The following is a 24542-nucleotide window of genomic DNA, read 5'->3' on the forward strand; positions in this document are numbered from 1 at the left end:
TAAGTAAATGAAATGTATATGTAAGTATTGGGATGAAATGTATATATACATATTGGGAGAAGATCACAGTTTTTAAATATCCCGGTTATTTTGATATGAAAGTTTTATTTCTAAGTTTTTAAAAGTGATAAATAACTAATGTCCTGTGTACTGTTTCAAGTGTATCTTAATATAGATGAAAACTTTGATGTGTATACCTTCAAAAAATTACCACTGATCGTTTCTTTTCTGTATATTTAATAGATTTCTCAAAAACATATGTACATATATCAGCAGGGAAATAGGTTTAAAGGACATGGAAATGGAGCAAGGATTGGGGAGAACAAGATACGGGAGGGGAAACTTATTTAGATACCAGCTACAACTTCATCAAAATGTACCTCAACTGCAAAGTCTGGACGGTAAATTTTCCATGCTCTTGGTTTATGGGGATTGTCCAGTTCACTTCTTGGAAGATAAAGCCTAGAACAGAAAAAAAGTGATTACAATTTTTCCCCATTCCATGCTACAGGACACCCTTGTTCGAGCCTTAAAAAAGCCTTGCTGGCCACCATCAGTCTCGGTCCCTTCTCTGTGTCTAGTTAACTTCCTAAGCCAGCTCTCCCATTTTATTAAGACAAAATATAACCTTCAGTAACACCGTGTCACTGATTTTTCTTTTTTAACGTTGCCTTTTATGGAATTAACATCTGGGTTTAATAAAATGTCTGTATGTGACCAGTCAGACTAGATGTGTCTTAAAACCCAGTAATAAAATAACAGATGTCTTTTGAATGTTAATTCACCCCAAATGCCAATGTTATCCATCTCGTAACTAATAAAAGCACCTTTACCAGGTAGTATGGAAATTTAAATGTTAAGCCTGTAGAAACTATGAAAGTGAGGAGAAAGAATGAAGCTTGTTGCCTCTCCAATATGAACATGGTAGTTTTTTTTAAATTGGGGTTTAGTTGATTTAGAATGTTTAAGTTTATAGCAGAGTGCATCAGTTATACATATATCTGTTCTTTTTTCCCATGTAAGTTAAGAACATTGAGAAGATCTCCCTGTGCTGTAGGGTCTCCCTATTAGTAAAGCACACCCTTTATGGAGCAGTGCGCATGTGCCAACCCCACCCTGCCAGTTTATCCCTCCCACCCCACAGATTCCCCTTTGGTAACCCTAAGTTTGACCTTGAACTCTTTAAGTCTGTTTCTGTGCTACAAACAAATTCTTGTGTATCATTTATTTTTATTAGATTCCACATTTAAGTGATATCCTGTTTTTGTCTTTCTCTGCCTGCCTTACTTCACTTAATACGATGATCTCTAAGCCCATCTGTGTTGCTGCAAATGGCATTATTATCATTCTTTTTATGGCTGAGGAATACTCCATTGTATATATGCACCACATCTTTATCCAGTCCTCTTTTGGACATTGAGGTTGTTCCATGTCTTGGCTATTGTCAATAGTGCTGCAGTGAACATGGGGCTATCTTCCAATTAGGGTTTTCTCCAGATAGATGCCCAGGAGTGGGACTGCTGGATCATACGGTAGTTCTAGATGTAGTTTTTAAAGGAATTTCCGTACTGTTTTCCATAGTGGTTGTATCAATTTGCATTCTCACGAAAGGTTCCCATTTCTCACACCCTCTCTAGCATTTATTATTTGTAGATTTTTTGATGATGGCCATTCTGACTGGTGTGAGGTGATACCTCATTATACTTTTGATTTGCATTTCTCTAATAATTACTAACGTTGAACATCTGTTCATGTGGTTTTTGGCATCTTTCTCTGCTTTGGAGAAATGTCTATTTAGATCTGCCCATTTTTTGATTGGGTTGTTACTGTTTTGTTGGTGGTGGTTTTTTTCTTTCTTTTTTTTTTTTTTTTTGTCTTTTTATCTATTTGTCTTTTCAGGGCTGCAGTTGCGGCATATGGAGGTTCTCAGGCTAGGGATCTAATCGGAGCTATAGCTGCTGGCCTACACCAGAGCCACAGCAACTCGGGATCCAAGCCACATCTGCGACCTACACCACAGCTCACAGCAACACCAGATCCTCAACCCAGTGAGCGAGGCCAGGGATTGAACCCGCAACCTCGTGGTTCCTAGTCGGATTCGTTAACCACTGTGCCACAACGGGAATTCCTAAAGTCTTTTTCATGGAAGTTGATATTTTCAAAACCACTTAGCTGTTGTTCTGCTTTTATTTTTTCTTGTTCCTTTATCTGAGTCGTAATCGTCTGCCTTTTCATTTTGTATAGGTTTTTTAGTGTGGTCTCCTTTTTGTAGACAATAGGGTTGTAGCCTCTCTTGCTTCTGATGTCTGCCTCCTTTGTGGGTGAAGTTGGTAGGGGGGCTTATTGCAGGTTTCCTGATGGGAAGGACTGGTGCCTGCCAGCTGGTGGTTGGAGCTGATTCTTAGCCCTCTGGTGGGTGGGTCTTTGTCTCTGGGTGTGATTAGAGGCAACTATGTGTCTGTGGGGTCTTTAGGCAGTCTATTTGCTGATGGGTGGGGCTGTGTTCCCTCTTGGTCTGTTGTGTAGTCTGGGGCTTCTCAGCCTTGATGGATGGTGCCAAATTTTTCCACAGTGGCCACCTTTGCAGGAGTTTACACTGATGATTATTCTCAAGATCTTTGTCTCCGATGTCCTTCCCCCACAATGAGCCACACTCACCCCCTTTTTACCCAGGGGATCCTCCAAGAACTGCAGGCAGGTCTGCCTATATTCCTATGGAGTGTCTGCTTTGCCCTGGGACCTGGGGCACATAAAAGCCTGTGTGCACCTTTATAGAGCAGAGTCTCAATTTCTCCCAGTCCCGTGGAGCTCCTGTGCACCAATACCACTGGCCCTCAACCCCAAATGCTCCGGGGGCTCTTCCCAATGCTAGATCCCCAGGAGAGGGAACCTAACACGGGGCTCAAAACTCTCACTCCTGTTAGTGAGCCTCTTCAATACAGTTACTTTCTCTTCTGTGGGCTCCCCACCTGGCCGGCATGGGTTGCTTATATCACGTACTCAGCCCCCTACCATCTCAATGTGGCCTCCTCTTTGACTTGTGGAGTAGGTTATCTTTTTGGATAGTTTCCAGTCTATTTTGTTGAACATTGTTTACTATTTGGTTGTAATTTTGTTGATTTCATGAGAAGGTAAGCTCATCATTCTACATCGTCATCTTAATCCTGCCTCCTGTCTTGTCTTTCTTCTGTGATCCATTGCTTGTTTTAGTAGCATATTGTTTAGTCTCCTTTTAGTGTTTTTTTTTTTTTTTTTCCTTGTAGTTGATTTCTAATCTTAAAGTGTTGTGGTCACGACTTCAGTTTTTTAAAATTTACTGAGGTTTGATTTATGGCCCAAGATGCAATCCCGGAAAATGTTCCATGTGCGCCTAAGAAGAATGTGGTAGTTTTCTGCTGCTTTAGGATGGAATGTTCTATATCAGTTTAGTCTATTTGGTTGTAATGCATCATTTAAGGTCTGTGTTTTCTTATTGATTTTGTATGATCAGTCTGTTGCTGTAAGTGGGGTGTTAAAGCCCCCCACTATTATCATGTTATTCTCAGTTTCTCCTGTTATGGCTATATATTGAGGTGCTCCTGTGTTGGGTGCATTATATATGTTCTTTGTGGATTGATTCTTTGATCATTATATAGGGTCCTTGGTCTCTTGTATCTTCTTAAAGGTCTACTTTGTATGATAAGCATTGCTACCCAAGCTTTCTTTTGATTTCTATTTGCTGGAATACCTTTTTCATCCTCTCACTTTCAATCTACATGTGTCTCTAGATCTGAAAAGAATCTCTTATACACAGCACATACACAGGTCTTACTTTTGTATCTACTCAGTTTATGTCTTTTGTTTGGAGCATTTAATCCATTTACACTTAAGGTAATTGTTTCCCTTTTTTGGCCATACCTGCAACATGCGGAAGTTTTGGGGCCAGTCAAATCCATGCCACAGCAGTGACCTCGGCTGCAGTAGTGACACCAGATCCTTAACCCACTATGCCAAAAGGGAATTTGATTTAAGGTAATTTTTTTTTAGGGCCACTCCCATGGCATATGGAGATTCCCAGGCTAGGGGTCTAATCAGAGCTACAGCTGCCTGCCAGAGCCACAGCAACGCCAGATCTGAGCCATGTGTGCAGCCTACACCACAGCTCTCGGCAACACTGGATCTTTAACCTACTAAGTGAGGGCAGGGATTGAACCCAGAACCTCATGGTTCCTACTCAGATTCCTTTCCGCTGTGCCACAACAGGAACTCCAAGGTAATTATTGATATAGATGTTCTTACTACTGTTAATTCCTGTGTTTGTTTTCATACTTTTTCTTCCCTTCCTCTTTTGTTCTCTTCACTTGTAATTTGAGTATCTTTAGTATTGTGTTTGGGCTGCTTTTTCTTAGTTGCGTGTGCATCTATTGTATGTTTTTGGTTTGACGTTACCATGAGGTTTTGATATAGTAGTTTTATATATATATATATATATACACAAGATTATTTTAAGTTCCTGGTCATTTAATTTCAACTTTCCAATGTTCTACGATCATAACTCTCCTCTTCTCACAATTGCTGATTTTGATACCATATTTTTCGCCTTTACTGTATGTTTGCCTTTACTAGTGACCCCTCTAATTTTTTTTTTTTTTTTCTTGTTTCTGGTTGTGGCCTTTGCTTTTCTGTCTAGAGCATTTCCTTTAGCATTTTCTGTAAAGCTGGTTTGGTGGTGATGAATTCTCTTCACTTTTGTTTGTCTGTAAAGCTATTGATTTTTCCATCCAATCTGAGGGCCTTGCTGAGTATTCTTGGTGGTAGGTTTCATCACTTTATTTTGTGCCACTCCCTTCTGGCCTGCAGAGTTTCTGCTGAAAAATCAGCTGATAATCTTATGGGCCCTCCCTATATGTTATTTGTTGCTTTTTGCTAGTTGCTTTTAACATTTTCTTTGTGCTTAATTTTGGTCAGTACGATTAATATATGTCTTGGGTGCTCCTCGGGTTTTTTTGTACATAGGCCTCACTGTTTCCTGGGCTTGAATTGATGTTTCATTTCTCATGTTAGGGGAGTTTTTGGCTATTATTTATTCAAATATTTTCTTAGGTATTTTCTTTTTCTAGGACCTCTATAATGCAAATGTTGCATTTGGTGTTATCCCAAAGATCTCTTAGACTGTACGTTTATTTTACTTTTTTTTTTCTTTTTGTTTTTTTTTTAGGGCTCCACCATGGCATATGGAAGTTCCCAGACTAGGGGTCAATCAGAGCTACAGCCACTGGCCTACACCACAGCAACATGGGATCTGAGCTGTGTTTGCAACCTACATCATAGCTCATGGTAATGCCAGATCCTTAACCCACTGAGCAAGAACCTGCATCCCCATGGATACTAGTCAGATTCATTTCTACTGTGCCACAATGGGTACTCCCTCCTTGTTTTTTTTTGTTTCTTTGTTTGTTTTTGTCTTTTTGCCTTTTCTAGGGCTGCACCTGTGGCATATGGAGGTTCCCAGCCGAGAGATCCAATCAGAGCTGTAGCCGCCAGCCTACACCAGAGCCATAGCAATGTGGGATCTGAGCCACGTCTGCAACCTACACCACAGTTCATGGCAACGCCAGACTCCCAACCTACCTAGCGAGGCCAGGGATCAAACGTGCAATTGCAATCTCATGGTTCCTAGTCGGATTCGTTGACCACTGAGCCATGACAGGAACTCTCCCTCCTTGTTTTTTCTTAATTCTATTCTGCATCAGAATAATTTCCACCAGTCTGTCTTAAATCTCATCATTCCTCTGCCTCATGTATTGTACTATTGGTTTCTTCTAAGGTATTTTTCATTTCAGTTATTATTTATCTGTTTGTTCTTTAATTCTTCTATTTCTTTGTTAAACATTTAATTTCTTAATCTTTGCCTCCATCTTTTCCTGAGATCTTGGATCATCTTTATTATCATTAAAGTCTTTTTCATGTAGGTTGCCTATTTCCACTTTACTTAGTAGTTCTTTCAGAGTTTGTCTTGTTCCTTCCTCTGGAGCTTATTTCTCTGCTATTTCATTTTCGTCTAGCTTTTTGTTTGTGGTCTCCTTTCTGTAGGCTGCAGGGTTGTAGCCCCAGTTGCTTCTCTAGCCCCACCAGCTTCTGCCCACTGGTGACTGAAGTTGGTTCAGGGACTTGTGCCGACTTGACAATGGGAGGGATTGGTGTCTGCCCGCTGGTGGGTGGAGCTTGGTCTCATCCCTTTGTTGGACAAAGCCATGTTAAGCAGTGGGATTAGAGGTGGCTGTGTTCCTGCAGTTGGGTGGGGCCAGAATTTTCCAAAATGGTAGCCTCCAGAGGAGCTCATGCCATTGATTCCCTGGGATTTCTGCCTCCACTGTCCAGACCCTACAGTGAGCAGCAGCTGGCCCTTGCCTCTCCAGGAGACCCTCCAAGATGCACAGGTAGATCTGGCCCAAATTCTTATAAACATGGTGTTTTAAGAGGAAAAAACTGTGTCCTTTAGTAAGAACCACTTCTGAGAGTAGCACCAAAGGAATTTCTACCCAGATGTCTCTTTGAGGGATTTTACTCATGTTATGAGTCAGTTTTCTGTCTGTATATATCCAGAGGAAAAAATGGTACAAATGTTATATCAAATCCAAAGTTCATTCTATTGAAGTTGACTAAATACGTGTGCATAGTAGGTGTGTAGGCTAGATGTTCATTTACTATTGCCGTCCCGGACTTGAGGTGGGATTAGATGCAGTTCACATTTGAAGCAAAGGGTAGGATTGTCATGAGAACTATCCATTCATGCTAACATACAATCACAACCATTGCTTCAAAACTCACCTGTACAATTTTTTGAATATTATCTTTTTGTATTAGATGGTATCGTGATACCAATAATCTCAAATTTTCAGATTTAGGAATGAGTTTCTAGATATGATAGAATAATCATCAAGTCAAATACTTTTTAAAAAATAGATTACCCAATTTAGTTGTTAGAAAAACAATTTTTTTTTTTGGCCACACCTGCAGCGTGTGGAATTTCTCAGGCTATGGCTTGAACCCATGCCACTGCAGTGACAATGCCAGATCCTTAATTGCTGCACCACAAGAGAACTCCCTAGAAAATCATTTTTAAATGGAAGACTAGTCATTTTTTTTTAAGCTGTCTTCATTAATACTGTCTTATAACGTCTTCCCTAGGTGTAAGTGTGTCAGTCAGCTTTTAAACTAGCTGAAGCCTCTCTGGATGACCCCTTGCTGTGGCATAAAATTTGGTGTTGGTAAGTCAGTCATCAGTAAATCAACACATACTGAGGACCTGCCATATTCAAGGTACTGAGTAGACTCATTTAAACTTCCATGGGAGGGATTTATGACCACAATCAAGAGCTGATTGTATTATGTATTAACTTATAATGCAGCAGTAGGTCTCAAGACTAGCCTTATATAAGTATTTTTTGGGCCACACCCACAGCATGTGGAAGTTCCTGGGCCAGGGATCAAACCTGAGCTACTGCTGTAACCAGAGCCACAGCAGTAACAATGCTGGATCCTTAACCCACTGAGCCAGAGAATTCCAAGCTATCCACATTTAAAAAAAAAAAAAAACAGATCACAGTAAGTAAGTTAATGAAGAACTGTGACTCAAGGGTTTTTGTGGTTTCTGTAAATTGAGCTTATGGCAATTAGCCAAAGACTTGTTATTAAAGTTTTTATAGACATTGAAGATGAAGTGGTATCTACTGGATTATATCCTAGACATACCTGTTATTCTGTATAAAAGACGTGTGGAACCAAAAGAAAAATGGACAGTTGTCGTAGTATTTAGGCAGATTCTAAAAAGGCGTGGTTTAAAAAAAGAGATTATTTTTCACAGTAAAACTTATACCAAGAACTAATCATTCCAAAGGGATTAAAATTCCTTCCTGTATTCATTTTTATGTTCATCAAATAGTTGTAGCTATTAAATATGCAGCACTTAGGCTCTAATATTACACTCAAGACAGCAAGGAGGAGGCTTTAAGAGATGACTGTTCCTTTCTCTTAGCATTTCTAGCAAAATTTTCAAGGAAATAAATGTATTTTCTCTATGATATGTATTTATAAACTTAGATGCTGATCTTTTTATTCTGGCTTGGATAATGCTAAACAGAATCTACTAGCATCCTATGCCCATTTATGCCCCAATATGTTATCCATTTCTATAAGAAGCTGCTTCACTGGCTTATTAACCACTGTTGATGATGATGATAGAAATAACTAAAATTGATGAAAGTGCTTTCATCTCATGCCCTTGGTTGGTGCTTCTGCTTAGAAACTACTGATGAAGAGAATTCAGACCAGCCCCATTGTTCAAGGAATAACCACCCAGTATGGGGACTACCCAGGTTACTCGCTTCAATACGTTTCCCATTTCAAACTCAATAAATTCTCCCCCAGCACGGAGCAAGCAGAGGATGAAGGAGGCCACAGGAAATAAGCTTTAAATTGATCCACATAGTTACTTGTTGGCAGTTTTGTTGGATTTAATAGGAAAAAAACTACTAATGCTTAGAAATTTACTATATGCAGAATAATACTCAGACAAATGTTTTATAACTGGTCAATATAAGTTATATCCTCATGATAGAATAATGACAATGGCAGACATTCTTCCTTTTCATAAATGTTGGATTAAACATTATTTAAAATGAATTATACATCAAAGGAGAAGGAAAGCACAATCTCCCTCATTTTAAAGTATTTTGTAAATTATGGGGAGGACTGTTTAAAAGATATAAACCAAAATTACCAGCGCTATGTAGTAAAACATACCTTTTTTTTTTTTTAAACATCCTGCTTTTTGTTTTCTTATTTGAAAATGAATACATGCAGGAGTTCCCATCGAGGCGCAGCGGAAATAAATCGAACTAGGAACCATGAGATTGTGGCTTCGATCCCTGGCCTCGATCAGTGGGTTAAGGATCTGGCGGGGCCGGCAGCTATAGCTCCAATTGGACACTTAGCCTGGGAACCTCCATATGCCGTGGGAGTGGCCCAAAGAAATTGCAAAAAGACAAAAAAAAAAAAAAAAAAAAAGCAAATTGTATAGAATTTCTAAAAAATGAGGGCATTCCATCATGGTGCAGTGGAAACGAATCTAACTAGGAACCATGAGGTTGTGGGTTCGATCCCTGGCCTCACTCAGTGGGTTAAGGATCTGGCGTTGCTGTGGCTGTGGTGTAGGCAGGCAGCTGTAGCTCCAAATTAGACCCCTAGCCTGGGAACCTCCATATGCCAAGGGTGTAGCCCTAAAAAGACAAAAGAAAAAAAAATTCTATATGTTCTTCTTAAAAATAAAAAAAATTTTTTTTTATAGATCTGACTTGTTTTTCTCCCCATCCCTGGCTAGGAGTTGACATCTCCTATCATCTCCTGTGTCAGGAAATGTAGCAAAGGAAATCCCAACCCAGAATTATTCAAAAGACGAGACAAGATTAATGGCATAGATTGCTTCTTGATTACTCACCGAAGAGAGAAATTTGACTTTAACCTCATCGTACAGAGGGGGACAGCTGAGTAGATTAAATATTACTCTGTCCGTTTCAGCATCATGAACCATCTGTGGATAGACACATGGATTTTAGAACTATAAACCTAGCTGATAATAATAGTGAAGTTCATGTTTACTTACTGAGGCTTTTAATATTTACAACATACTCTTGGTCTCTTAGCCCAAGGACTGTGTGTATAAATGTTACTCATTATTTCTATCAAGTTGGAATACTGTTGTTTACGTTTTTATAAGGCCAGTATGGTCAAGGGTTATGGTGAAGTATGTTTGAAAAGCAAAGTATTCAGTTTTCTTTTTTGGGCTTTCTAGGGCCACATCCACTGCACATGGAGGTTCCCAGGCTAGGGGTCAAATGAGAGCTATAGCCGCTGGCCTATGCCACAGCAACACCAGATCCAAGCCATTTCTGCGACCTACACCACAGCTCACCGCAATGCTGGCTCCTTAACCCACTGAGCGAGGCCAGGGATCAAACTTGCATCTTCATGGGTGCTAGTCAGATTCATTTCCACTGAGCCATGATGGGGACTCTTAAAGTATTTAATTTTCTATCAGACTTTAACCAAGTAAGTCTATTGAATGTGTGTCACTGGATTTTCATATGTTGGAACGAACACTTTAAAGCCAGTATTCACATTTAAAAAGCTTTTGCGGCTCAGTGGGTTAAGGACCCAACTACTATCCATCAGGATTTGGGTTCGATCCCTGGCCTCCCTCAGTGGGTTAAGGATCCGGCATTGCTGTGGAGTAGGTCACAGATGTGGCTCAGATCTAGCTTTGCTGTGGCTGTGGCCCTAAAAAGCAAAAACAAATACAAACAAAACAACAACCCGAAAAAGAGTAATGCCTAATTGGTCACATTTTATCAAAAATACTTATTTGATGGGATCGTAGGCCTTGCCCATAGCAGACTGCTGGAGGAATGACCAAAGGTAGGCTAAGTTTTTGTAAAGAATGGTGTTGAAGCTCTCTGCAGTTCTTTGTTACTGATACACCCTTGTATGATAATGGCACCCACAAGGGGAATGGTCTTTGCTGGGCCCTGTGAAAAATAGAAAAGAAGGTGCAGATCTGTTGATGCTTCAGGGAGTTAAACACATGAGGAACAGCAGTGGAATGGCATAGCGTCATGTGTCAAGCTGCATGGAAGACTAAGCGTGGTGATGTATACACTTCAGGGAGGTTACCAGGAGGTGTAGAAGGAGTGCTTCGCTGAGGAGACAGAAACTGACATGGGCATCCAGGAATTTTATAAATGATGAAGAGCACTGAGGTGGGATCTGGATGGTGGAGCAGGAAGATGCTGGGCTCACCTGCTGCCACGGACACACCAAACTACAACGCCGTCTAGAACAACTGCGAGAATGACCTGAAGCCTAGCAGAACCGCTCTTCCACGACTAAGGATATAACGAAAAAGCATTGCGACAGGTGGGAGAGCAGAGTTACAGTCTGATGAGGACCCACCCCTCCCAGCGAGGCTGCCCACAAGCAGGAGGAGATAGCATAAACGTGGCGGTTCTCCCTAAAGAGAGAGGTTCAAGCCCCACATCAGGCAGCCCAGCCCTGGGGCCCTGCACAGGGAAGATGAGCCCCTGTCATGTCCAGCTTGAAATCGAGCAGGGCTGTGTCTGGAATTGCTGCAGGGCTATAGAGGAAGGCCCACTCTTCAAGGGCACTTGCACAACCTCATTCACTTTGAGTCTCAGTGCAGAGGCAGCAGCTTGAAAAGTGCCCAGGCCGTATATGATAGAGATTTATTAACTAACTTTAGAGTGAGTCCCAAAGTGCTCTCAGATGCTCCCTCTACCTAGCTGACCCAGAGCTGACCAGTCAGACACTTGACATCTACCTTGCTAGTGCCCTTCTACAGCAGGAGTCCTCGGCTAGTTCTCCCCGACTCCCAAAGCAACTCCCAACCCTGGGGGGCCGGCCCCACTGCTAGCAGCATTGCCCAGCCATGCCCACCAGTTTCAGCCAGGTCTCATAGCCAGCCCTATCCACGCGTGTGCATCACAGGAGGGCTGCACAGCCCCACAGAAAACATCCTTGGTTCTAATGACTGGTCAGGATTACTCTTACGGGCCCTACAGGAAACCTTCTACTTTGGCCACTTCTTCAAGACCAGAAGATACAGCCAGTCTACCCACCAGATAGGAACAAGTCCAGAGGGGGGAAACGAGGAGGCAAAGGAACATGTTCCCCATGAAAGAACAAGACAAAACCTCAGAAAAAGAACTGATCAAACCGAACATAAGTCATCAGCCCGATGGTGTTCAAAGTAGTGCCCACAAAGATGCTCACCAAACTTGGGAAGAGAATGAACACAGAACTTCAACACAGATAAAAACAAAAAGAACCAGTAGGCTGAAGAATACCATAACTGAAATGAACAGTATACCAGATGGAATCAATAGCATATTGGAAGCAAAATAACAGAAAAACAATTAGTCACACATAAGAGAACTCCCGTAAGACTATCAGCTGATTTTTCGGTAGAAACTTTATAAGCCATAAGGGAGTGACATAATATACTGAAAGCACTGAGAGGTAGAAACGTTACAACCAAGCAAAAAAAGTTTTTGTTTTTTTTTTTTTAAAGCAAAAAAAGAAAATCCATACATAGAAATAAGAAAATACATAAAATGAAAAATATCCTTAGTAAAAGCAAACATACAGTAAAGGTAGTTGATCAACCAGAGTTAAAAGTTCTCCTGGGATGGAGCAGATTAAGGATCAGCATTGTCACTACAGTGGTGTGGATTCAGTCCCTGGCCTGGGAACTCCCACATGCATGGGCATAGCCAAAATAAATAAAACCAACAACTGGTGCAATAATTGGTTGTTATATACACAAAATTAAAATGTATAAAGTATGTCAAAAATAAAACAGATTGGGGGGAGTAAAAACAATTTTTCTTTTTTTTTGGTCTTTTTGCCTTTTCTAGGGCCACACCTGCAGCATATGGATGTTCCCAGGCTAGGGGTCTAATCAGAGCTGGAGCCACCAGCCTACACCACAGCTCACAGCAGTGCCGGATCCTTAACCCACTGAACAGGGCCAGGGATCAAACCCACAACCTCATGGTTCCTAGTCGGATTTGTTAACCACTGAGCCATGACGGGAATCCCAAAAACAATGTTTTTGAAGTTCATTTGATCTTAAGTGACCATCAACTTAAATAGACTGCTATACACATAGGTTGTTATACACAAATTTCAACTTCGCCACAAACCAAAACCTTGTAATGGGACACAAATAATAAAGGAATTCAAACACTAAAAGTCATCAAATCATGAAGGAGGAAAGCAAGAAAAGAACTGCAAAACAGCCAGAAAACAATGAGTACAAGGGCATTACATAAAAACCTCTCAATAATTTAAAAGTAAATAGACTAAATTCTCTAATCAAAAGACATAGGATTTCACAAAAATAAGCCCATCTCTATGCTGCCTACAAGACAGTCACTTCAGATCTAAAGACACAGTGAAAGGATGGGAAAAGATATTTTACACAAATTCAAACAGAAGTCTAGGATGGCAGTACTTAGAAAAGATACTTTAAAACAAGGGTGATAGGATAGCTCCATGTAAAATAATGAAATTAGAACATTCTCTGACACCATATACCAAAATAAATTCAAGATGGATTAAATACCAAAATGTAAGATTGGACACTATACAATTAAAAAAAAAAAACCATAGGCTGAACACTGACAAATTGTAGCCTTAATTTTTTGGAACTATCTCTACAAGTAAATAAAAGCTTTCTGCACAGCAAAAGGAACCACTGACAAAATGAAAAGACAACCTACTGTGGGAGAAAATATTTGCTAATGATATGACTGATAAGGGGGTTAATACTTAAAATGTATAAACAGCTCCTACAACTCACCATCAAACAACCCACCCAATTAAAAAATAGGCAGAACTAAATAGACATTTTTTTTAAAGAAGACATGCAGATGGCCAAAAGGGACATGAAAAGATGCTCAACATTATTATTTTTGGCTTCCATGAATGCAGAAGCATGCAGAAGTTCCTGGGCCAGGGATCAAACTTGTGCCACAGCAGTGATAATACTGGATCATTAACCCACTACACCACGAGGGAACTCCACTCAACATTATTAGTCATCAGAGAAATGCAAAATGAAACCATCTCAAAATATCACCTCCCCACCCTGTCAGAATGGCTATCATAAAAAACAAAACACAACAACAAAAAAACCCACACTCAAATAGCAAATGTTGGCAAGGTTATGAAGAAAAGGGAACCCTTGTACACTGTTGATGGGAATGTAAAGTGGTGCGGTTGCTGTAGAAAACACGATAGTGGTTTTGCGAAAAAAGCTAAAAACAGAACTATCCTATATATGACCTAACAATTTCACTCCTGGGTATATATCCAAGAAAAAAACCCAAAACACTAATTCAAAAAGATACATGCACCCCAATATTCATGGAAGCATTATTTACAATTGCCAAGATTTGGAAGCAACGTAAGTGTCTATCAATGGATGAAAGGATAAAGAGGTGTTTTATATATATATATGTATATATATATATATATACATATATATATACACAGTAGAATACTACTCAGCCATAACAAAGAATGAAATCTTGCCATTTGCAACAACATGGACACACTTGGAGAGTAATATGTTCCGTGAATAAGTCAGACAGAGAAAGACAAATAGTGTATATTACTTATATGTGAAATCTAAAAAATAAACTAGTGAATATAGCAAAAGAAACAGACTCAAAGATATGGAAAACCAACTGGTGGTACCAGCAGGGCGAGGGAAGGAGGGAGGGACAGGAATGGGTAAAGGACTAAGAGATATACACTACTGTGCATAAAGTAAAGTACAGGATATATTGTACACAGGGAACATTTGATAACTATAAATGGAATATAACCTTAAATTGTGAATCTGTGTTGTACACCTTAACATATAATACTGTACATCAGCTATACCTCAATTTTAAAAATCCAAAATAACTTCACAAGATTTTTAAAAGGCTGTAATAGGGAAAAAAAAGCATTATATAATAATAAAGGGATCAATCCAAAAAGAGGATATAACACTTGTAGATATCTGTGCACCCAACATAAGAGCACCTAAATATGTATAGCTCATATTAACAGACATCAAAAAGAAATCAAAAGTAATACAATAATAGTAGGAGACTTTAACATCCTCCTTACAGCAGTGACAGATCATCCAGGCAGAAAATCCTGAAGGAAACACCTACTTTAAATTACATGTTAGATCAGATGGACTGAATATATACAAAATATTGCATCCCCAAACAGCAGAACACACATTATTTTTAAGTGCACAGGGAACACTCTCGAGGATAGATCACATGTTGGCCTCAAAACAAGTCTCAATAAATTTAAAGTTAAAATTGTATCAAACTTGAAATCAACTATAAGAAAACTAGGAAAAAAAAAAACAAACCCATGGAGGCTATAAACAACATGCTAACTAAGCAATCAATGGGTCACTGAAGAAATCAAAGAGGAAATAAATACCTTAAGACAATTGAAAATTCAAACAACATTCCAAACTCTCTGGGACACACCCAAAGTAGTTCCAAAAAGCAAGGTTATAGTAATACAGTCCAAACTCAAGAAACAAAAAGAATCTCAATCTAAACTTACACCTAAAGGAAGTAGAAAAAGAAAGTCCAAAGTTAGTAGAATGGAAGAAGTCCTAAATAATGAAACAGAAATGAAGGAAGTAGAGATTTTAAAAAATAGGAAAAAATCAGTGAAACTTATAAATGGATCTTTGGAAAGATAAAATTGACAAAACTTTAGCCAGACTCATCAGGAAAAAAAAAAAAACAGGGCCCAGATGAATAAAATCAGACTCCACTCCAAATAACTCATGGGGATATGATACACAGAGTAGGGAACAGAGTCAGTAATATTGTAATAACTTTAAATGGTGACTAGACTTATAATGGTGACCATCTTATAACATAAATAAAAGTTAAAGCACTATTGTATGTCAATTGTACTTTTTTTTTTTTTTTGCTTTTTGCCATTTCTTGGGCCGCTCTCATGGCATATGGAGGTTCTCAGGCTAGGGGTCGAATTACAGCCGCAGTCGCCGGCCTACGTCAGAGACACAGCAACGCGGGATCCGAGCCATATCTGCAACCCACACCATAGCTCACGGCAACGCTGACTCCTTAACCCCCTGAGCAAGGCCAGGGATCAAACCTACGACCTCCTGGTTCCTAGTCGGATTCGTTAACCACTGAGCCATGACGGGAACTCCAACTGTAGTTCATCTTAAACAATGAACTCTGCAAAGAGAATTCAATAGGGAGCCAGTAGGGTGGGGGGAGGGGAAAGGCAGACGAGACCAGGAAAAACATACCACAGAAATGAGAGTGTTGTGTTCTGAGGGCCAGGGGGAACTCATCCTAGGTGGAATGGAGTCTGCAGGCCATGTTACTGATGGAAATAAGCTCAGGTATGAAAGGGCTGAATCTTGAGAGTTAAAGAGCCAGGGAAATAAGAATGAAATTGTTGAGAATATAGGGGCATTTCCTGTGTGATAAAGGGGCCTGATAATTGTCACATATAACATTGATTTAGTGATATTTAACTCACAAGGCAACTTCATATATATTACCTAATGTAATCCTCACAACACTTGAAATGTGATCTTTATTTTACAGATAGGAATATTAGGCCAAAGATCTTAACTAGCTTTGACCGTGAGCACAGAGTGTCGTCTGTTCCACCTGCTGCTTTTCACAAAGCAGGGGAAGGGTGTGCAGAACTAAGAATAGAGGGTATGTGGTGTGATAAGAACCGAAAGCCAGAGATCAGGCCTAGGTGAGTGTCCCTAACTGGACACACCCAAAGTAGTTCCAAAAAGCAAGGTTATAGTAATACAGTCCAAACTCAAGAAACAAAAAGAATCTCAATCTAAACTTACACCTAAAGGTGTCCCCAGCTGGGGGCTGGTAGCAGACAGATGGGAAAGCAATAGTAGAACTAAGACCAAAGCCTGGGAAAGAATTTTGTTTCTTAGACCCATGAAGGAAGCTTTCTTAGTACTTCCAGAAAGGTCCGTAGTCTTAAGCATTTCTTCAACATTTAAGAAAACACTGACTGCCTGGTCCCATTGCTTTGGTTAGAGATTCCTCCCCAGTTCATATGCTGCTGCATTGCTTCTCCAGGTGCAGTCCTGGCAAGACTTGTGAGTTAGAATCACTTGGGACACTGCCAAGTCTGGAGATTCCTGGGCCCCATTCCATATTTCCTGAACCACCTTTGCATCGCGGATATAACCTAGGAATCTGCATCTTTAGGTTTCTAGGTGATTTTTATGCACCTTACAACCTGAGAATCAGTGCCATGTAATAAAATGACCAAAGAAGAAAATATAGCTCAAACTGACCAGATGCATGCATTTAAACTCTGATTCCTGGAGTTCCCATCGTGGTGCGGTGGAAACAAATCTGACCAGTAACCATGAGATTGCAGGCTTCATCCCTGGCCTCGCTCAGTGGGTTAAGGATCTGGCATTGCTGTGATCTGTGGTGTAGGTTGCAGACACGGCTTGGATCCTGTGTTGCTGTGGCTGTGGTAGAGGCTGGCAGCTGTAGCTCTGATTCGATCCCTAGCCTGGGAACCTCCATATGCCGCGGGTGTGGCCCTAAAAAGCAAAACAAAAAACAAAACCTCTTATTCCTGAGAACATGCTTGGCTTTGGTGGAAAAAATCAAAGGCAAATCACCACTCTGAACTGAAAATACCTTCTGAAAAACATTCTGAAAACTGTTTTGAACAATGATTTTAACTCTTGACTCGAATCCAAACCCAGGGACACCAAGTTGGATAGTAACCAGAAAGCATGGAGTTCCCGTCGTGGCGCAGTGGTTAACGAATCCGACTAGGAACCATGAGGTTGTGGGTTCGGTCCCTGCCCTTGCTCAATGGGTTAACGATCCGGCGTTGCCGTGAACTGTGGTGTAGGTCGCAGACGCAGCTCGAATCCTGCGTTGCTGTGGCTGTGGTGTAGGCTGGGGGCTACAGCTCCGATTCGACCCCTAGCCTGGGAACCTCCATATGCCGCGGGAGCGGCCCAAAGAAATAGCAAAAAGCAAAAGCAAAAAAAAAAAAAAGAAAGCGGCGTGGCCTCTCCCTGCGGTGAGCAATGGTTTGGGGAGGTCAACAGGCTGATTTGACGCTGAGATTTAAAACCAACACCAGAATTTTCAGTTCAAATGCTTTCTCTTACCCTGCAGTTTTGTGAAGCAGAACCGGAAAAGACAGTCTTTTGTTGCATTATTATCTGTACTTTTAGATCATTTCCATTGCCTGTTCCAACACCTAAATGGAAATAAAAAGTTAGGCTGGTTAAAGATCAAAACGTTTCACCCATTAACTATGGATTAAAAAAGAGAAAAAATTATCCCAGCTAACAATGAGTCAATATTCAATCATTTGGATCCTGCATGGATTTTATCTTTGAAAGACAAGGCTTCAAGTCCAGTTCTGTCCCCTAAAGCAGAATTTATAAGGCTGTAGGGGAAAAAAATAAAAGCCATAGTACAGCTTCAAAGACTTAGAATCTCTCTGTTTCACCTTTCTAGGAAAAGAAAAAAATGAGGGAAGAGGGCTTGCAACCTTTCTTGCTGATGTGTTGCTTTCTTCAGACTTTCAGTCATGGTGTTAATAATAGTCTAAACTCCTCCTGCCCTAATCAAAGTCCAGTTCCTAGCACAGTCTTTATGGAAAGCATAGAAGAGCCATACCCAAACATTCCTGCTGTGTGCCGTGTATGTCGAATGGTTTTGGTGATTCACAACCCCCCTTTTCTTCCAATGTAATTGACCCACTTATTTTAGCATTTCCTTAAAGGGCTGGTTTCTCAAGCCTCCAATTAATTTTATTTGCTTTCCTGTCAAGCCTGCATATTTCACTTAAATATGCATGGAGCTAAAAGTCCAGAACTAGAACAAATATTCCAATAAAGTCATATATTCACCATTCTTGATTTCTACCTCATGTTTTGTTCTCATTAAATTTGGTTCTAACATCACATCATTACCTTGTCATTAGGAATCAAGGTTTCTGTACCTCAGTTCCCTCTGTCCCATCCAGTTGCAGAACTTTCCACTGATGTCAATCAAAAGTCAGTGAAATGTAGACTAAACTTAGATACTTATCACATAAGACAAAACAAGGGCATTGCTTTATGAGCTTAATCCCCACACATTTAAAATTTAAATATATTTGCATGATTTAAAAATAAAAGGTAAAAAAGTAAAAAATATCCATTTCACATAACCCCCCGTTTAGTTCTTCAGCCCCTAAGAGATAACCTCTATTATTTCTATTTTTTAATGCATGTATAATCAAATATGAATATATATTCTCCCCGAGGTTTTTATATATGTACATGCAAACATAAATATATATTATTCTCCTTTTGTTTTATAGAAATTGTTGCATACCATAGCACTGTCCTGTACTTACATTTTTAACACATCAAAAATTTTATTTAACTTATTAAGGAACCAATAAGATGTTATAGCTGGTTCAAAGTACTATACGTTTATTAAGGAACCAATAAAATGTTATCGCTGGTTCAAAGTACTGTACATTTATGGGGAGATAAGGACTGATGAAATAACAGACAGATACAAAATAGGTCAATAATTGCATTCCATTAGACACAACTAATTTGCATTTCTGTGTATAAAAATGATTTGCATTATTACCAGTTTCTACAACTGTGAGTTGTCAAATAGCTTAAAGACCATGAGAGGTGGAGATAAGCCTGGAAGGATGCCCTAGAGAAGATACTGCCCATCTCAAGGTCTTTCACACTTTTTCCTGACAACTTCTCCATCCTCTCTGTCGTGATCATAACAATCTCAAAGGGCTTTCCAGGGTTTTTTTTCTTGTTCTTTCATTTTAAACATAACTCCTCTGTCTTCTCATTTTGTTTGACTTTCTCTATGAAATTGGATGCATCAGGTACCTGGTCTTGAAGGCGTGTCCTTGAGTGGGAGCAGAGTGCAGTCCGCCTGTGCCCAGTGGCTTTGCTGGGAGAGCTGCCCCTCCAGTGAGCCCAAGTCACAGCTTCCTGTGGGGTGTGCTGGCAGCCACCACCTTGGTGGGAGGGGGGCTAGAGCCAGAGCCAGGGGTGCGCTGGGCTTCTCCTGAGCTCAGTGGCGGTCACCCCTCCTTTTCTTCTCTCCCAAGTCCCAGAGAAGCATGATCCCTCTGACCAACCTTCCTGCCTCCCGGGCCCATGGCAGCTTCCCCTCTTTCTCCTTACATCCCCGAAGCAGGCGCAGTCCGCTCTTTTGATGTTTATAAGGACTTTTCCTCCTGGTAAGAACTGCTAATAGTGGGGGGGGGGGTTTGGAGACACCCCACGGAGGCCAGGTTTCTCCCAACCCTTTCTATGCTCCTGTGGGGTCCGGGAGGGCAGGCCTCAGCGTTGTTCCCCTAGGAAGCTTTCCGACAGGGCCGTTCATCTGGGTACAATCCCTCTCCTCTGTGCACCTCCCGGGGGACCTGGGAAAAGAGAGCAGGGGGCCTGGCCCGAAGCAGTGCTCGGCAGTTAACTGTAGAAAGAATGTGTACCAACAAAATTCTTTGGCTGTTCAGGATTTAAGACACCCTGATGGAGTTGCTGGGGGGAGAGGGAGCTGTGGAGGAGGTGGGAAGGGAGAGACTGGGTGATGGGAGAAAAAAAAAAGGAGATCTCTGAGAGAAGTAGGGAAGAAAATGCTAGAGAGAAGCTGCCAAGACAAACCCAAACCAGAGACGGGCGTGGGGAGAAGTGCTCTCCAGGGCTCACGGGCCCTTCTTCTCCTCAATCTCAGGGGTTCCTTCTGCAGAGGCCACCCTGGGCTGAGGCCAGAGCAGTAAGGAGACCGGAGAAAGGGAAGGGGAGATGGAGCCCCCACAATGGCGATGAGAAAGGAGCTCTAAGGGCTGGCAGTAAGGCCACAGCAGCGCTGGGCTGGTGGGCAGCCCTGGGGGGAGGGGTTCACGTGTGACCATCACACACACAGCTGTGAGCTGGGGATGTGTGTACACAGCGACGGGAAAGCCTTCCCCAACAGTAAGAACAGTGGCCCTCCTGCCCAATTTTCCAATTATCCATAAAGCACTTACCATGAATTGAATAAATAATGATTTTTTTAATCGTGAGGATTTTCCGGAGAGGAAGAGTCATGTTGAAGCTATTTTTCACCTTTGCAAAATATCCAACAAATCTATTCTGCAAAAGACAGAAAACTCGATTTAAGCGGAGATGAAAAAGTCTCTAGGCAGCATTCCCGATTGTTTTTTTAAAGGAAGGCAATTGACGAAGGAGACATTTTTGGGTGCCATTATTACCTGCAGGCATTTATGCCTCTGGACTGAACATGTACCTTAGGAAAAAATATTGAACTAAGAGCTGCAGGGAAGGGACAAGAAAAATCCAGGTGCTGCTCAGAGGCCACTGGGATTGAGAGGGCAACTAACCAGAACCAACGAAACGGCTACGACAACATGACAGCAAGATGCCGTCGAGTGCAACCGAGAGAGGTCGGTCGGTCTGCAGGAGAAGCTTCATCGCGGCTGAGTTAAAGGAAGGTCTGTGCTTTGGAGGGAAAAATGCAAAAGCCCAAGGGAGGGGGGCTCCACCACAGACCAAAAGCCCAGACATACTCCTCTCTCGATCCTGCCAGCACAAGCTTCTCTGCTTCCCATTTCCCCACTTCTGTTTTTACAAAGAAGCCCCAGGGATTCTCTTCGGCTAGTCCTTCTACGGCAATCCGCTCACAGGGGCTCTCCTTCAGCGTCTAGAAGCGGAAGAGTTCTGGTACGAATCACCTGGACTTGGAAGTTCACAGACTCTCCTCCACCCTCCAGGAAGCATTAATGACACTCACCATCACACGCTCCACGGGGAAGGGCTGGTCCAGAGAAAGGCCCGTGCGAGTTCTTAACTCGGGAGTGGATGAAATGTGGTGTGTGCAGTGGCCCAGGGAGCAGGGTCAGGAGGGGGCAGTATCCAGAATTACCGCCCCACACAGAGGGAACCGTGTCCTGGGGCCTCGCCGACACAGCCCTCAGGCCTGAGGCCGAGTCCCTGCCTTGCCAGGCCAGTGACTCTGAAAAGGCTCAGTTGGAGCCGAGGCTGTTCCAGTTCTGGACCAAAGTTAGAGAAACGGTGCATGACCGAAGCAGAGACGCGGGAGGGGAGACGCCCTGGAAGGAGTTACACCTCACGTGCCCTTGACTCCTGCCACCAGATTGTTTTTTCCCTCAACATTTGATTAATTAACCACCTATTTGTGGCTGTTCCTGCAGCATGTGGAAGTTCCTGGGCCAGGGATCGAACCTGCCCCACCACAGCAGCCCGAGCCACTGCAGTGACAATGCCAGAAACTTAACCTGCTGCACCACAAGGGAACTCCTCCTGCCACCAGATTCTTGACCTTCCGCAAAAGGCTTGCGACTCACCACGGCTCTGAAGCTGCTTTTGCTCTCACTCTTCCTTCTTTTATAGCCCCAAACAACACATATTTAGTATGCGCTCACTCCAAACAAAGGGGATACCACGTGAGGCACATTGCGGTGCCCAGCGTGGAAAGGTGGGGAGAAGACACAACTTCAAAGAGCTGGAGGGTGACGTAAAGGAACTCAGTCCCTAAGGAACACAGAAGGCTAAGAACTGAGCGAGCAGGAGACTACTTAGGGCTGGGAGGGGACAGGGACTCCAGGACGAGGGGCCCACATGAGCGGGTGGGTATAAAGTGTGGACAGGCTGGGACGAGGCACACTGTCCAAATGTGTTAGGTACAGGCATGGGAATGCATATATATGGTGGAAGGAGCACTTGGGAAAATCAAATCCTAAAAGGTCTCGAGGGCCAGGTTCAAAGATACTTGTGACCAGTGGCAATCAGAAGCCATGATGGATTTGGAGCATGAGATGCCATAGCTAGAGCTGGGCTTCTGTAAGCTCATGTATTACTTTTAGCCCATGGCCTATGACTCTCTTCTTTCTTCTTCTTGTTCTCCTTGAGCACAGCAGAAAAGTCTGAGTAGGTAAGGCTTTTATCCCCACCAAAATGTCTAGAGCCGGCAGCTACAATATTCTGCCTAACTAGGCCAAGAATATTCCATTCAGCTCCCATCTCTCCCTGCAAAGAAAACTTTCACTCATGGCCACATCCACATTTCCTTAAGAATTCCCAGCCGGTTCTCGTTGGGGCTTAAGGGGCCATATAGAAAAGGCCATCTAGTTGAGAAGCTCTGCACAGGGTGGGAAATAATGGACTTTAAGGTCTGAGAGATCTGGATTTGAGCTCTTGGTGGAAAAAAATTAATTTCCCTGGAAAGAATCTGAAAAAGAATAGATATATGGATACATATAACTGAGGAATCAATTTGCTGCACACCTGAAATGAACACAGCCTTGTACATCAACTATACTCCAATATAAAATAAGGATGTAAAAAAAACATAAATGATTTGACAAAATTATTCAATTCTCTGGTTCACAGAAAAGAAGTTCTTTTTTGGCATCAAAATGTAATATGTGGAGTTCCCGTCGTGGTGCAGTGGTTAACGAATCCGACTAGGAACCATGAGGTTGCGGGTTCGGTCCCTGCCCTTGCTCAGTGGGTTAAGGATCCAGTATTGCCGTGAGCTGTGGTGTAGGTTGCAGACGCGGCTCGGATCCCGCGTTGCTGTGGCTCTGGCATAGGCCGGTGGCTGCAGCTCCGATTCAACCCCTAGCCTGGGAACCTCCATGTGCCGCGGGAGTGGCCCAAGAAATAGCAACAACAACAACAACAACAATAACAACAACAACAAAAGACAAAAAAAAAAAATGTAATATGTATGGCGAATTTAGGCATACTCTTCATAATTCTAGCAAATGCATATTTTCAAATTAATTATCTATGAATAGAGACTTTTTCTAAATATATGAGAATACTTAATAATCTGTATCTGAATATATATACAATATTTATAAAATATATAATTATAAAAACAACAAAAACAACAAAAAAAGTCAATTTCCCTGAACTTCAACTTCACTAAAATAGGAATCACAATGATGCCCACTCACTGAGTTATGGAGAATATTAAATGAGATAATCGATGTAAAATCATTAATGTAATTCAACAAAGTGTAGAATGTTGTAAATTCTATAGGATAAATGTCCTGGTTTCTGCAATAAACAATTTACAAGGAAAAAAAAAAAAAAAAAAGAGAGGTGGGAAACCTGTGAAAGGTACATAGTAACCCAATGAAATGCTTGTTTGGATCCCATGTTTGGATCCTGATTGAAACAAGTTTTAAGAAGATTTTAAGATAACTATGGAACTTTAAACATGTACTAGTAGTTCCCGTCATGGCTCAGTGGAAACGAATCTGGCTAGTACCCATGAAGACGCAGGTTCGATCCCTGGCCTCGCTCAGTGGCTTAAGGATCTGGCGTTGCCGTGAGCTGCGGTGTAGGTCACAGACTCGGCTCACATCCCACATTGCTATGGCTGTGGTGTAGGCCAGCGACTCCAACTCCGATTTGACCCCTAGCCTGGGAACCTCCATATGCTTCAGGTGCGGCCCTAAAAAGACAAAATAAATAAAAAAAAACATGGACTAGACATTCGATATTATTGAGGTATTTTCAGATATGTAAATGGTTTTAAGGTTTTTTTTTTTAAGAGTTTTTATGTTAGACATCATACTAAAATACTTGTGGAATAAAATGACCTAATGTCTGGAATCTCTTTAAAAATAAGCCCAGTCTGATACATAAGTGGAATGTGTGTGCACACATGTGTGTGTGTGTGGAGGGGGGGGTGGTGGAAGTGGATGAAGCATGCTTGGCCACAGGGTGAAATGTTGCTGCAGCAGTGTACGCCTGTAAGGGGATTTATTGTATGTCCAGCCCAACTTTCAATGTTTGAAAAAGCCGCAATGTGTTAAAAGGAAAAAGGAGGGCGATAGCATAT

The 24542-nt window shown here is 41.6% G+C and overlaps 2 protein-coding genes across 19 annotated transcripts in view; one reads left to right on the forward strand and one right to left on the reverse strand.

Annotated features, from left to right (window-relative positions):
* SLC25A15 (solute carrier family 25 member 15) overlaps positions 1–9726 on the forward strand; it is a 58457-nt gene extending 48731 nt beyond the window's left edge. For 2 of the 7 annotated variants that reach the window (XR_014818806.1, XR_014818813.1), the window contains exons 8-9: positions 7171–7250; positions 9362–9726. The gene's annotated coding sequence lies outside the window, so the exon portion shown is untranslated. Of the gene's footprint in view, positions 1–276; positions 402–7170; positions 7303–9328 lie in introns of all 7 variants that reach the window. The other 5 variants (XR_014818810.1, XR_014818807.1, XR_014818814.1 and 2 more) reach the window with 5 other exon arrangements.
* The window catches only part of LOC100625564 (phosphatidylinositol 3,4,5-trisphosphate 3-phosphatase TPTE2), an 81143-nt gene continuing 56821 nt past the window's right edge, over positions 221–24542 (reverse strand). For 4 of the 12 annotated variants that reach the window (XM_084981539.1, XM_084981538.1, XM_084981535.1 and 1 more), the window contains 2 exons: positions 20695–20800; positions 19096–20138 (listed from right to left, as the gene is read on the reverse strand). In XM_084981539.1, the coding sequence (XP_084837665.1) occupies positions 20020–20138; positions 20695–20800 (225 nt within the window). In that variant the 3' untranslated portion in view covers positions 19096–20019. Of the gene's footprint in view, positions 463–7734; positions 7806–9478; positions 9572–17797; positions 17890–19095; positions 20139–20694; positions 20801–20941; positions 22917–24542 lie in introns of those variants that run through there. The other 8 variants (XM_084981536.1, XM_084981533.1, XM_084981531.1 and 5 more) reach the window with 5 other exon arrangements.

This window comes from Sus scrofa, chromosome 11 (genome assembly GCF_054392235.1).
Source record: "Sus scrofa isolate SSC_HxYL_T2T_F1_AM1 chromosome 11, Sscrofa_HxYL_maternal_Yorkshire_Landrace_v2.0, whole genome shotgun sequence".
Classification (NCBI taxonomy): domain Eukaryota; kingdom Metazoa; phylum Chordata; class Mammalia; order Artiodactyla; family Suidae; genus Sus; species Sus scrofa.